This window comes from Galeopterus variegatus, unplaced genomic scaffold (assembly GCF_000696425.1).
Source record: "Galeopterus variegatus unplaced genomic scaffold, G_variegatus-3.0.2 Scaffold2335, whole genome shotgun sequence".
NCBI classification, from domain to species: Eukaryota; Metazoa; Chordata; class Mammalia; order Dermoptera; family Cynocephalidae; genus Galeopterus; species Galeopterus variegatus.
In genome coordinates this window covers 229096-242433 of record NW_007728446.1, presented here as the reverse complement: position 1 = coordinate 242433, position 13338 = coordinate 229096, and the positions used below count along the sequence as shown (strand labels likewise).

At 40.8% G+C, this 13338-nt stretch overlaps 1 protein-coding gene across 1 annotated transcript in view; it reads right to left on the bottom strand.

Annotated features, from left to right (window-relative positions):
* LOC103597509 (coiled-coil domain-containing protein 150-like) overlaps positions 1-12964 on the bottom strand; it is a 71570-nt gene extending 58606 nt beyond the window's left edge. Inside the window, 2 exon segments of the mRNA XM_008581364.1 lie at positions 3923-4086; positions 12820-12964. Of these exon segments, the coding sequence (XP_008579586.1) occupies positions 3923-4080 (158 nt within the window). The 5' untranslated portion in view covers positions 4081-4086; positions 12820-12964.
* Between the last annotated feature and the right edge of the window lie 374 nt (positions 12965-13338).

Genomic DNA, 13338 nt, shown 5'->3' with positions numbered 1-13338 from the left:
CCATTTTAGAAGTAAGCAAAGGACAACAAATTAGTTCCAGTGCAGAGTTTAAGTGGTGGAAACAGTGAATAATCCAACACAGAACTGAAAGAAAAAACAAAATACGCACAGATCAGAGACAAAGTTTGATATTAACTAGTAAAGGTGTAATGCCACCAAAGAACACCTATAAAACCTAGAAGGACAGTTAGCCCCCTGAGCCCTCAAGCCAGGGGTGGGGAAGAGCTGGAGGCCTCAGCCATGCTCCCTGACACCAACAACCAGCCCAGTGCTGACCATTGAGCCAACACAGGAAACACCCTGGGCTTCCAAGCCAGGGCACTGGGGGGCTGAGTGCTCCAGCCACACCACCCTGACTTCTGCATTCAGCCCAGCAATGACCAAGCCACCAATGGAAGCTCCCTAGTCTCTGCTGCAGGAATGAGAGGGGTGCCACAGGCCTCAACCACCCCCCTTCCTCCTTCTCCCACCCTATTTCCTCCCCCTTCCCACCCAACTGCTCTACAACAACAACTTAGAACATAAAAACAGATGGAGCTGGGGACCGACTCCTCCTCCTGCAACCAGGCATGCTGCCACTGCCACGGAGCCCACCTGGGGTCCTGAGGTATGGAGCCAGGGACCTGCCCCTCCTCCCACAACCAGGCATGCTGCTGCTGTTGCCACAGGGCCTGCCCAGGGTCCTGAAGCATGGATTTGGGGACCGACCCCTCCTCCCACATCCAGGCACGCCGCTTCTGCCATAGGGCCCACCCAGGGTCCTGAGACATGGAACTGGGGACCAACCCCACTCTTGCAACCAGGCAAGGAGCATGCCCAAAACACCACATCCATGTCAGGGCCCACTACAGCCACCACAATAGCCACTGCTGCTGCAAAAGAAGCTAGACACCACAACCACCATGCAGATTGCCTGTCAGCCACTGGAATGCATTGACACAAGGAGAGTCTCCAGCAGAGACCAAAGAAAAGAATAGGATGTCTCTCTCCACAAAGCCCATTCCAGAGTGATAGAAGAAGCACCTGCTTTATGATAATAATGGGGGACCTGATCAGAGACAAAGTTTGATATTAACTAGTAAAGGTCTAATGCCACCAAAGAACACCTATAAAACCTAGAAGTTCCCCTGAACACACCTCTCAGCATTGGACAGATCATCTAGGCAACAAATCAACAGAGTAACTGTTACTCTTTCAGAAGGAATCTAGGGTTATCAGAGGTGGGAGGGGGAAGGGGAGGAGGATGGGGAGAGATTGGATAAGGGTCATAAAGAATAAGTACAATTTTGTAATAATATATATGCTAATAATATTGATTTGATCAACATACGTTAACATTGAACCCCCAAAATATGTATAACCAATTATGATTCAAAAAAAAAAAATGAATTAAAGACTTAAACATAAGACCTAAAACTGTAAAATTACTAAAAGAAAATATGTCAAGTAATCTCTTTGACATTGATCTCAACAATGATTTCTTGGACATACCCCAAAAGAACAGGCAACAAAAGCAAAAATAGACAAATGAGATTGCAGCAAACTAAAAAGCTTCTGCACAGCAAAGGAAACAATGAAGAGAGTGAAGAGACAACCCATGTATTGGGAGAAAATATTTGCAAATCATATATCTGATAAGTGGCTAATATCCAAAATTTATAAGGGAAAAAACTACTCAATAAAAAATTAAAAATAAAAATAAGAAAAAATAAATCAAGGACTCGAATAGATATTTCTCAAAAGAAAACATACAGATGGCCAACAGATGTATGAAAAAAATGCACAGCATCACTAATCATCAGAAAAATGCAAATCAAAAACCACAGTTTGATATTATCTCAAACCTGTTAGAATGAATATTATCAAAAAGTTGAAAGATAAGTATTGTCAAAGATGTGGGGTTAAGGGAATCCTCACACCCTGTTTGTGGGAACGTAAATTAGTATAGTCATTTTAGAAAACAGTACGGAGGTACCTCAAAAAACTAAAAATAGAATGACAATTGTGATCCATCACTCCCACTTCTGGGTATATATCCAGAGAATAAATCAGTATGTTGAAGAGATATCTGCACTCCCATGTTCACTGCAGCATAAATCACAATAGCCAAGATACGGAAACAAACAAAGTGCCATCAACAGATAAACGGTTAAAGAAAATGTGGTATGTTTATATAATGGAATACTATTCAGCCTTAAAAAAGAAGGAAATTCTGTAATTTGTGACAATACAATGGATGAATCCAGACAACATTATAATAAGTGAAATAAGCCAGGCACAGAAAGACAAATACTACATGATCTGACTTATATGTGAAATCTAAAAAAGTTGAAGTCATGGAAGTAGAGAGTAGAATAGTGGTTATGAGGCTGGGAGTAGGGGTGGACCAGGAAAGTGGAGATATTAGATAAAGAATATAAAGTTTCAGTTAGGCAATAAGTTCTAGTGATCCATTGCACAGTATGGTGACTATGATTAATAATAATGCATATTTCAAAATCGCTAAAAGAGTAGATTTTAAATGTTTTTATCACAAAGAAATAAGTATGTGAAGTAATGGATATGTTAATCAGCCTGATTTAGCCTGATGCAACCATTCCACAATGTATACATGTATCATAGAATCATGTGGTACCCCATAAATATATACAATTATTATTTGTCAATTAAAAATTAAATTAAATTTTAAAAAAAGAATAATAATTCCTCAGTTAGCAAGCATATATTAGCCCTTCCATATTTAAATACAGTATAGAGAGCACACTGTTCAGGTAAAGATGAGACCAATGTGAGATAGCTGAAGAACACTGACTTTTTAATAGTTGTTTATTTTAATCTGGGTTTTTTTTGGTAAACTTTTATTTTATGTAAAAACAATTGATACTTAAAAAATATTAAATGCTGGGCCGGCCTGTGGCTCACTTGGGAGAGTGCGGTGCTGATGACACCAAGGCAACGGGTTCGGATCCTATGTAGGGATGGCCGGTTGCTCGCTGGGTGAGCATGGTGCTGACAACACCAAGTCAAGGGTTTAGATCCCCTTACCGGTCATCTTTTTTTTAAAAAAAAAAAATATTAAATGCTAATTCTATAATGGTAAGCTATGAATTAAAGTTAGCATGGAGGTAATACATTCACATTAAAAAAAAATTTTAAACAAAGTCATAATAAGCATTCCTATTGTGTTACTAACATACTCAACATTTGTAACAAATGTAATCTTTAACTGCTAAAGAGATATTTATTACATGGGTGCTATAATACCAACTGTACTAATTTTAGCTCTTAGTGAGAAACACGCAAGAAATATATAACTAAAAAAAAATCACTCTAGTAAATTCAATATTGGCCACTGAAGCACCCAGACTTCTAAGACAATTGATAATCCAACTTTTAGAGTCAATAAGTTTTTAGCGGCACTAAAAAAAGTGAAAAAACAGTTCTTTTTCTGAGTACCTCATTCTAAATTATGACATTTTTAGACTTCGAATCTCTCTTAGTTTACAATATAGAAGAAAATGAAGACCAAATTAATGGCATGAAGCAACATTTTAGATTTTCACCTTAACTAATACGAAACTCTATTTTTGATTTTAAAATAAGAACCAAAAAATTTTTAAATTATATGAAAAACTACATGTTTGTTTTAAATCAAGTATTGAAAGTAAACAGAATATAAAGTTTGTGCACCTAATTAGTATACTTTAAATATCTGTTTAAGGGAATGGTGGTAATATCTCTATCATAGTAACACAACTCTTTTATTTGCAAATGTTTTCTAACTAATGTTCAAATGGAAACTGTTATTTTTCAATTCTTTTAAATATCTATTTCATCTGCCAAACCACTGTGATTCCTTATTAATAAGCAGTAAATAAAAATTCTTCAACCTACAGAGATCAAGTTCATTTTTCTTTGTTACCTTTTTTCTCCAAAGTCCAACATTATGAGGTCATCCCTCAGAGAGCTGGTCTGTTCCTCAACTATTCTCATCCTTTGCTGAAGTACTGTGAATGTTTCAGAAGCTGTAGCATTGATATGGGTTGGAGAGAGGACTGGTTTGGACATTGTGTTTTCCATACGCACCTATGATTAAAGTCATAATATTATTGTGGTAGGTTGTATTATTGTTCAAAATAGTCACTGTCCCTTCCTGTGGGAGGATTTTGCATCGCTGTCCTGTTTAACTCAGAACGGCCTTGTGTCCTGCTTTTGTCAATTCCATGTGGGTATAAGCCCTAAAAACCAGCTTGTCACCATCTTACTCTTTCTCACTCTCCATGAGATGAAAAACATCCCAGATTGGGCCTGCTCCATGTGTCAGGGTCCCAGAGTGAAGATGACATGAAACAGATGCACGACCTATCCCTGATATACAGTGTGAGTGGGCAATAAAACTGTTGTTGGGGCCGGCCCGGTGGTGCACTGGATAAGTGCGCCGCTTGGGAAGCGCAGCGGCGCTCCCGCCCGAGGGTTCGGATCCCACATACAGACCAGTTCCCGCTCACTGGCTGAGCGAGGCGCGGGGGCAAGGCCGAGAGTTGCAATCCCGTTGCCGGTCCCCGGTTCGGTACGGGGGCAACACTGAGGGTTGCGATCCGTTGCCAGACACAGAAAAAGACAAAAGACAAATAAATAAATAAATAAATAAATAAAATAAAATAAAACAGTTGTTGCAAGCCATTGAGATTGTTGAGTAGTTTCCTACTGCATCATAATCTATTCTATCCTATTTTCTACTTAGTCACATACTAGGACCTATGACTTGGCTGAGGGAGTTATTACCTCTTTTGTTACCAGCCATTTTCATTATAATGTTATTACCACCTAATCTTCCTGAGAAAAGTTATATACTTGGACCTCTGACCAGTTGTCAAATTATATTAAGTGAAACAAGTCAGGCACAGAAAGAGAAATACCACATGTTCTCACTTATTTGTGGGAACTAAAAATAAATAAACACACAAATAAAGGGGGGTGGGGAAGAAGACACAACAATTACAACAATTCCTTGAACTTGTTAAGACAAGTGAACAGATATGACATAGTGGCGGGGAGAGAGGGAGGGGGAAAGAGGAACAGGTAGAGGGTCACGAAAATCAATTACAATGTACATTGAGAAGTTAAAATAAAAAACAAACAAAAAACAAAATAATTGATTTGACAACTATATATCCTACACTGAAGCAGTGATTTGCAAAAAAATTTGCAACCTTAACTTCATAGCAAGAGCAAAGACCCTTCTACAACAATTGATAACAAATTTCCACACGCTCCTCTCCCAAAGCCAATGAAAATAAATAGTAGTGAGACTACTCTTTCAGGGTATTAGTGACAGAAGCAGAATTAGCTTGCTAATTACATGCTCCCAACATGTAAATGAATCATGTTCAATGACAAAGTCATTGGTGGAAACTTTAAGGACATTTTCCTGCAACTCCATCCTATAAAAACATTTCTCTACTAATCATACTGTAAATCTTAATCATCCCTAGCAATAGTGTTCCTATTGGAATGTGTTCATGAATATCCAACTTGGGATATCAGGAATATACCTTTCTGCCCCCTTGCTGTGTAATCAGATATCTCCCATCCCTACCTTCTAGGCAGTGAAAGTGGGAGCCACCTCAGGTCCAGTCACAAAAGGTCGTTCCGAGGACCCAAGGAATTCATGATGTGGAAGGACTGGCAGCAGGACTTAAGGGAGCAAGAAGCATGATGAAGAGCAGTGGAAAGGCTGAGCTTCTTGCCAATAAGAGCGTACTTCAGAAAGTTCATGGAAAGATTTGTATTATCTTTCAATTCTATTTTTCCGTGAAGTTTTTGAAGAATGCACATTTAAGACTGCCACACCCACTGAGGACAATTTTTCATACTGAAATAGCTCTCCAATCACCTTCTATTTTCTCCCCACAGGTCCCCCCAAATGGTCTATTTCTTTCTCTTTTTACTCTTATTATGGTGCTTCTGACCAGAATTTCTCTTTCATGCTCTTCTGTGAAATAACGAATTTCTGACACAAGCTTTTTTTAACTCTTTAAGAGATACGCTGCTAACAATCAGCTTTAGGGCATGGGATAAAGAACATTTCTTCTATTAATTCCCTTTCATGTGTTCAACTTGTTCCTGAAGAGAAAGAAAAAGACACATGTAGATATTAATAGAAAAAAAGACACATGTAGATATTAAAAGAATCTTTCAACACACAAAGATTTGAAGTTACGTTCATCTACATTTCTGAAAAAAAGCCAGATGTGTAGACTCCTGGTCATGTTACCACATGAGCCAGGATAGAATTCCTTGAGTAATAGAAGAAAGAGCCTCTGAGCAAGCCCCCAGGACTGGGTCTGCTGCCATCAACCAGGGGTGGAGTTGAGGGAGCCACCAACAGTGTTGGGTGGTGAGAAAAAGCCACGAGTGTTGGGGGTAACAATGGCGAAAAAGCCACGAGTTTACGCTCTATTCCATTTTTTTGCCAGGTGCTGTCCAGCTACTGCTAACCTAGAAATAAATCAGGCCTAGGGTGGGAAGGAAAAGTATGGAAAGGGTGGTTAACGGGGCTTGTGCAGATACAGTTGGCTCCTTTTTCCTCTCCCCAAAAGTGGAAAAGTTCACATCTCCAGTTTCCCCTGCAGCTGGCGCACCCATGTGATACATCCTGGCCAATGAAACTTTAGGCAGAAGTTTACAAAGGGATTTCCGGGTACCTATCCTTTCCTTCCCCCTTTATGAAGCCCAAAGCTATGCGAGCTCTCTTTCAGTGAGCCATACAGTGCCTCACTAAAAGAGCCAGAGATCACCAGCGTCTGAGAAACATAAGGAAAAGCCAGAGAAACTCAAATTAACCTGACATTTTTGGCTAAACCAATGCTGTGGACTGAATTGTGTCTCTCGAAGCTCCATGTATTAGAATATTAACCCCCACTGTGACAGTGTTAAGAGGGTGGGAAATCCTATTATGGTAATTGAAAGGTGGGGCCTTGAGGTATTAGATTGTGAGGACTATTCCCTAGTGAATGGATTAATCCATTGATAGTTTAATGGTGGTCATGGGCATGGTTCTGATGGCTTTAAAAGGAGAGCACATGAGAAGCTTGCTCTCTCTCTCTGCTCCTGCTATTTCACCACGTAACACCCTGCACGGTTATAGAGCCACCAACAAGGCAGATGTGTTCCCTGGATTTTGGACTTCCCAGCCTCTGAAACTGTAAGAAATAAATCTTATTTTTTATAAATTGCCCAGTTTCGGGTATTCTAAGTAACAGAAACAGACTAATGCAACCAGTAATCTCCAAATTCTGCCTATATGAGAAAAATAAACTTTTGTTCATTTATTGTTTTAATTACTTTCTTTTCATACACAGTAGTCACAGGCAATAGGTGATGGAAAAACAAATAGGAGGAGGAGGTAAAGGAAATGACAAGCAGTGCCAAAGGGGAGAAGGGAGGACAATTTCTGTAGCAACTTGTTTGGCCCAGATAGCTAGTTATAATATAAAGGACTACCTATATTAATTGTTAAAATAGTACTAAAGAATAAAAATAATATTAGCCCACAAGGGTAAAAAGAATGAAAGATGAGACATTAAGGGATGAGAGCTTTAAACAAATTTCTGGAAATGGTGTTAATTATTTAGCAAAGGAAAGAAAGCTGTATTGAAGTTTAGAACTTCCACAGGAAGCAAATAAATTTATTACTAACAGGGTGATCATTTGGAAACACCAGTTACTAAAAGAATGAGTGAGAACAAGGGTATTTGTTAAAAGTCTACATGGTGGAGAAGAGAAGACCTAAATTTGGAGTTCCACATCTCCATCATCGCTCTACACAGTGAGGAAGCCACCTCTCCCAACCATTTTGCCTCTCCCTGGTGACACCTAACTCTGAAACTCTGAACCTGGAAACCCAGGTTAAGTGGAAACCTGTGGTGACATCAGGTCTGGTAGCCTGAAGATTGGTTCAGAAACTATAATATAAACTCATGGACCTTTGGCCACTTTGTAAGCACTCTAGCAGGCTGCATATATTCCCCTCATCCCTTCCCTCACACCTCAGCTCCCACTCTAAGCAGATGATTCATTGATTCGTCTCTAGAGATCCAAAAGGTCCTCCCTTCAACCCTATTCCTTTCTCAAATAAAACATTTCCAGATACTGCCATTCCTCAATTTCAAATCTGAATATATAGCCAAGAGTTGCCAATCACTTAAGGAAGGTCTTCAGTCCAAAAGAATGGATGAAACCAAATGAACTTTCAAAGATTAAATAAGGCAATGTAACCTTTGGGGATTCATTAAAAACAGGTCTCAAGGTTAGCTCCATCCCAGCAACCACCCTCTCACTCCCACCACAGAAAAGCAAAAACAAAAATCCAACAATGTCAAGGTCAGCAGAGCCCTTTGAAGCAAGGAAAGAGGAAGTGATGGCAAGAGCACAGCCTTAATAATCACCAGGGAAAGTCCCTGAGTATCTGGGAGGCTGTAAAAGGAAGCATGAAGTGAGGACTTGGGATCCAGTGAATGAATCTGGTGAGTTGGGGCTTAAAGTCAGAGAAATCCTCATTTTCACTGCAGTTACTCATACCCCTGCCTCTCCTCCCCCATTTAGTAGGACCAAAGCAGGGGTAGCAGAAATGCCCCCTCTGCCCCACCCTGGAAACACACATACATATAATCTACTAGTCACTTGGCAGAACCTCATAAGTCATAGCTCTATAGCTCATTGTCCAAAAAGTACAGTCTAACAAGAAAAAAAAAAATCTACCTGTAATTGCCAGTATTCCAGCTGAGACAATAGCTTTAACATATCTGTGCTTTGTTGTTTTTGAAAAGAAACAAATGTTGAATGCTGCCTTGAACCTAAGTCCTGATGCTTGATATTAACAATAATAAAAATACTAAGACATTAACTTTAAGAAAAANGGTATTAGATTGTGAGGACTATTCCCTAGTGAATGGATTAATCCATTGATAGTTTAATGGTGGTCATGGGCATGGTTCTGATGGCTTTAAAAGGAGAGCACATGAGAAGCTTGCTCTCTCTCTCTGCTCCTGCTATTTCACCACGTAACACCCTGCACGGTTATAGAGCCACCAACAAGGCAGATGTGTTCCCTGGATTTTGGACTTCCCAGCCTCTGAAACTGTAAGAAATAAATCTTATTTTTTATAAATTGCCCAGTTTCGGGTATTCTAAGTAACAGAAACAGACTAATGCAACCAGTAATCTCCAAATTCTGCCTATATGAGAAAAATAAACTTTTGTTCATTTATTGTTTTAATTACTTTCTTTTCATACACAGTAGTCACAGGCAATAGGTGATGGAAAAACAAATAGGAGGAGGAGGTAAAGGAAATGACAAGCAGTGCCAAAGGGGAGAAGGGAGGACAATTTCTGTAGCAACTTGTTTGGCCCAGATAGCTAGTTATAATATAAAGGACTACCTATATTAATTTATAGCCAAGCACATAATACTAATACAAATACAGCAAAAGTCTACCTTTAGGGGAAAAAATAGAAAATGGAGTAGAAGTTTCCTCCACATATTTTGAATATGATACAGACTCCCACCTAAAAATTTTTCATGTAATTGTTGAAATGTTTAGTTTTGTTATTTCCCTAAGATACCTATGATCTGCATAAAATGCTTACATTTACTTTGCACGGTTATGTGAACATTCAGTCATTAAAAAATATGGAAAACAATTCAGATTTAATTCTTTCATTTGCTTAAAAAACAGAGAGTCTACATGTTGGGGTAGGCTTAAAAAACAGAGAGTCTACATATTGGGGTAGGCTTAAAAAACAGAAAGTCCACATGTTGGGGTAGGAATTTGATTTGCATCAGCACCCATTGCCACCCAATCCTGCTCTATGCTGCAGCTTCTCAGTCTTCCAGAGAGAAAACAGACTCTCAAACAAAAAAGAGGAATCAACTTGACCCCTAGCTGCTGAGGGGGAGGTAGTTCGTAGAAAATCCCCTATACAGAGGGGAGATTAAGGTGACCGGGACACCGATTAATGGTTGGTAGGTGACAAAGCTTTTGAGTGAAATACATGGTGTTATTCTTGAAATATCCTCTTAGTCAGTCAGTGAGGATCTTGTTCAGGTCAAAGAAGCTGCTGATTCAAAGATTAAATAAGGCAATGTAACCTTTGGGGATTTATTAAAAACAGGTCTCAAGGTTAGCTCCATCCCAGCAACCACCCTCTCACTCCCACCACAGAAAAGCAAAAACAAAAATCCAACAATGTCAAGGTCAGCAGAGCCCTTTGAAGCAAGGAAAGAGGAAGTGATGGCAAGAGCACAGCCTTAATAATCACCAGGGAAAGTCCCTGAGTATCTGGGAGGCTGTAAAAGGAAGCATGAAGTGAGGACTTGGGATCCAGTGAATGAATCTGGTGAGTTGGGGCTTAAAGTCAGAGAGATCCTCATTTTCACTGCAGTTACTCATACCCCTGCCTCTCCTCCCCCATTTAGTAGGACCAAAGCAGGGGTAGCAGAAATGCCCCCTCTGCCCCACCCTGGAAACACACATACATATAATCTACTAGTCACTTGGCAGAACCTCATAAGTCATAGCTCTATAGCTCATTGTCCAAAAAGTACAGTCTAACAAGAAAAAAAAAAATCTACCTGTAATTGCCAGTATTCCAGCTGAGACAATAGCTTTAACATATCTGTGCTTTGTTGTTTTTGAAAAGAAACAAATGTTGAATGCTGCCTTGAACCTAAGTCCTGATGCTTGATATTAACAATAATAAAAATACTAAGACATTAACTTTAAGAAAAAGTTCATTCACAACTAATTTCCATAAGTATATCATTATCAGACTAATACAGTTCTGTCTCAATGTTTAGGGAGAGTATTTCCAAAGAGCTTCTAGGCAGGTAACCTCATGGAAAGCATGACATGAAAAAGACCAATGTCAAATGTAATATACTAGTAAAAGCCAGATGACTTTGAAAAGGGAACACTTGCTGCTGTGGACACAGGCTCCATTCTGATACCTGGCAATAGCTACTATATGCTGTTGGTTCCAAAATAACAGGTCAGTGACTAAATGTTGTTTGTCACAACCACTGGAAAATAATTTGATCAGTAGCACTGTCTTCATTCACTCATACATCTGACAAATATTTCCTGAGTTTACCATGAGCCAGATTCTGTTACAGGCACTGGGGAGTACACCAATGAACAAAACAAGCAAAACTCCCTGCCCTCATGAAACTTATATTCCAGTTGAAGAAGACAGACATTAAGCAAAATACATAGTTTATTCATTGGTGAGAAGTGCAATGGAGAATAAAATAGGAAAAGAACATAGGATGGAGGCTGCAATGCAGGTTTTCATTTTAAAAAGAGTGGTCAAAGAAAGCCTCACTGAGATGATATTTGAGCAAAGATGAGTGAAGTAGGTCAGGAGTGAGCCATGTGGATATCTGAAGACAGAAAGGTCCAGAAACAGTGACTGGTTAAGTGCAAAGGTCCTAAGTTAGAAGACCTGATGGGTCCACAAACAGCAAGGAAGTTGGTTTGGCTGGAGAGCAACAAGTGAAGGAGAGAATTGTAGGAGGTGAAGTCAGAGGGTAATAGTGGGATCAGATCATCTTGAAGTAAACCGTAAAGGCTTGGCTTTTACTCTCAGTGACTCTCAGAGCCACTGGATGGTTTAGAGCTGGGAATGCTGTGACCTAACTTACCTTTTAACTGGATCACTCTGGCTTCCCCCCTCCCACCAAATGGCAGAAGGGCAAGGGCAGAAGCAGGAAGACCAGTTGGGAGGCTGCTACAATAATCCAGGCAGGAGATGCCACCAACTAGAAACAGGGTGATAGCAATGAAATATTAAGAAGTGGTTGGAATCCAGACGTATTCTAAAGATAGGTTTTGCTAATGGATTAGAGATGAGATATGAAAGAAAGGAAGCAGTCAAGATTACTCCAAGGTTTTGGGCCTGGGCAACTGGAATGATGGTGTTACCATTAAGACAATGGAAGGCTACTGAGGAAGAATCAGTTTCGGGGGGGAAGATTGAGAGTTGTTTTGGAACCCAATACATGATTGAATTTGTGGATCTGGAGTTCAGGGGAGAGGTGTGGACTGGAGATATAAATTCTGAAGCTGTCAATATATGCATGGCTTGTAAAGCTATGAGACTGGATAACATAGAACGGAAAGGATTAAAGGACCTAGTTGTGGGCACTCCAAGATTAACAAATCAGGGCCATAAGGAGTGTGTGAGTTTTCAAGACAAAATTTATGAGCTTCTCCGAACTTAGGGTCAGATTTTTAATCCTTTTTCTATCTTCAGAGCCTAGCCCAGTGCCTGGGACATTGTGGTTGGCAAACAAACAGAGGGATAATTCAATAAAGCACCAGCTACTGAGAAAATAGCAATGAACGGATGTAAATTACTGACACGTATAGTCTAGTAAGCAAGCAAAGGAGTATAACCGGTGGCAAAAATCAAAAATTAACGTCGAAATGGCTTTCCCAGGAACCTATAACTTCCAACCTAACGTATACGAGAGGAAAATCGTACTGAGTCTTAAATGGAGGCCTCGGTGGCTAGCTTCCCTACTTCAGCTGGAGCCAGGCCAATGCAAACTTAGCTCCTTAAAGGTTTTCATCGGCATCCGATGCAGAAGCGCCATAAATCAGGGCCTCGAGGTTCAGGGAGCGAGACGGGACTCCTCCCGTGAGAGGAGAGAGCGGCAAGGAGTGGTGATGGTGGCCTTATCTGAGCCTCTGACTCTCCCCCGAGGGCCCCGCGACTCCGACCCCGGTTCAACAGCCCAGCGCCCGGCAGCCTCACCCCACAGTCCGTCTGTCCGCCTGTAGCTCTGTCCGGCTGCAGGCAGGCCGGTTTCCATGGAACTAAGACAGCGCTTTAAAGCAACCCGCTCCCGGGTGCGGTAGCTCCTGTACGCAGGCGCACCCGTAGAGGAGCATGCCGGGAATTGCAGTTTTCCCGGCCCAGGAGGGGCCCTCCGCCTGGGGCGGGACCCAGGCCGGAATCCGGCGGCGCGCAGGGAACGCGCAGCCGCGTGACCTGGATGACGACAGGCTCCATTGTGTACGCCGCGGGGCACGCCGGGATGTGTAGTTTCCCTCTACTCACCTACCGGAAGTCCTGTTCTGAATACTTTGCAGTTACTTGACTCCGCTTGGTGAACGTGGGGTGTTTGGCTAATCTTGGCAAACACATACCCTGCAGCAGGTGAGAATCCAAGATTAGAACATGTTTTTAGTTGCAGGAGGACTAAAGTATCAAGTAACTTCTGAGTGATAGGAAAATAACAGATCTTGTTAATGAGCATAAAAAATGGTAAAC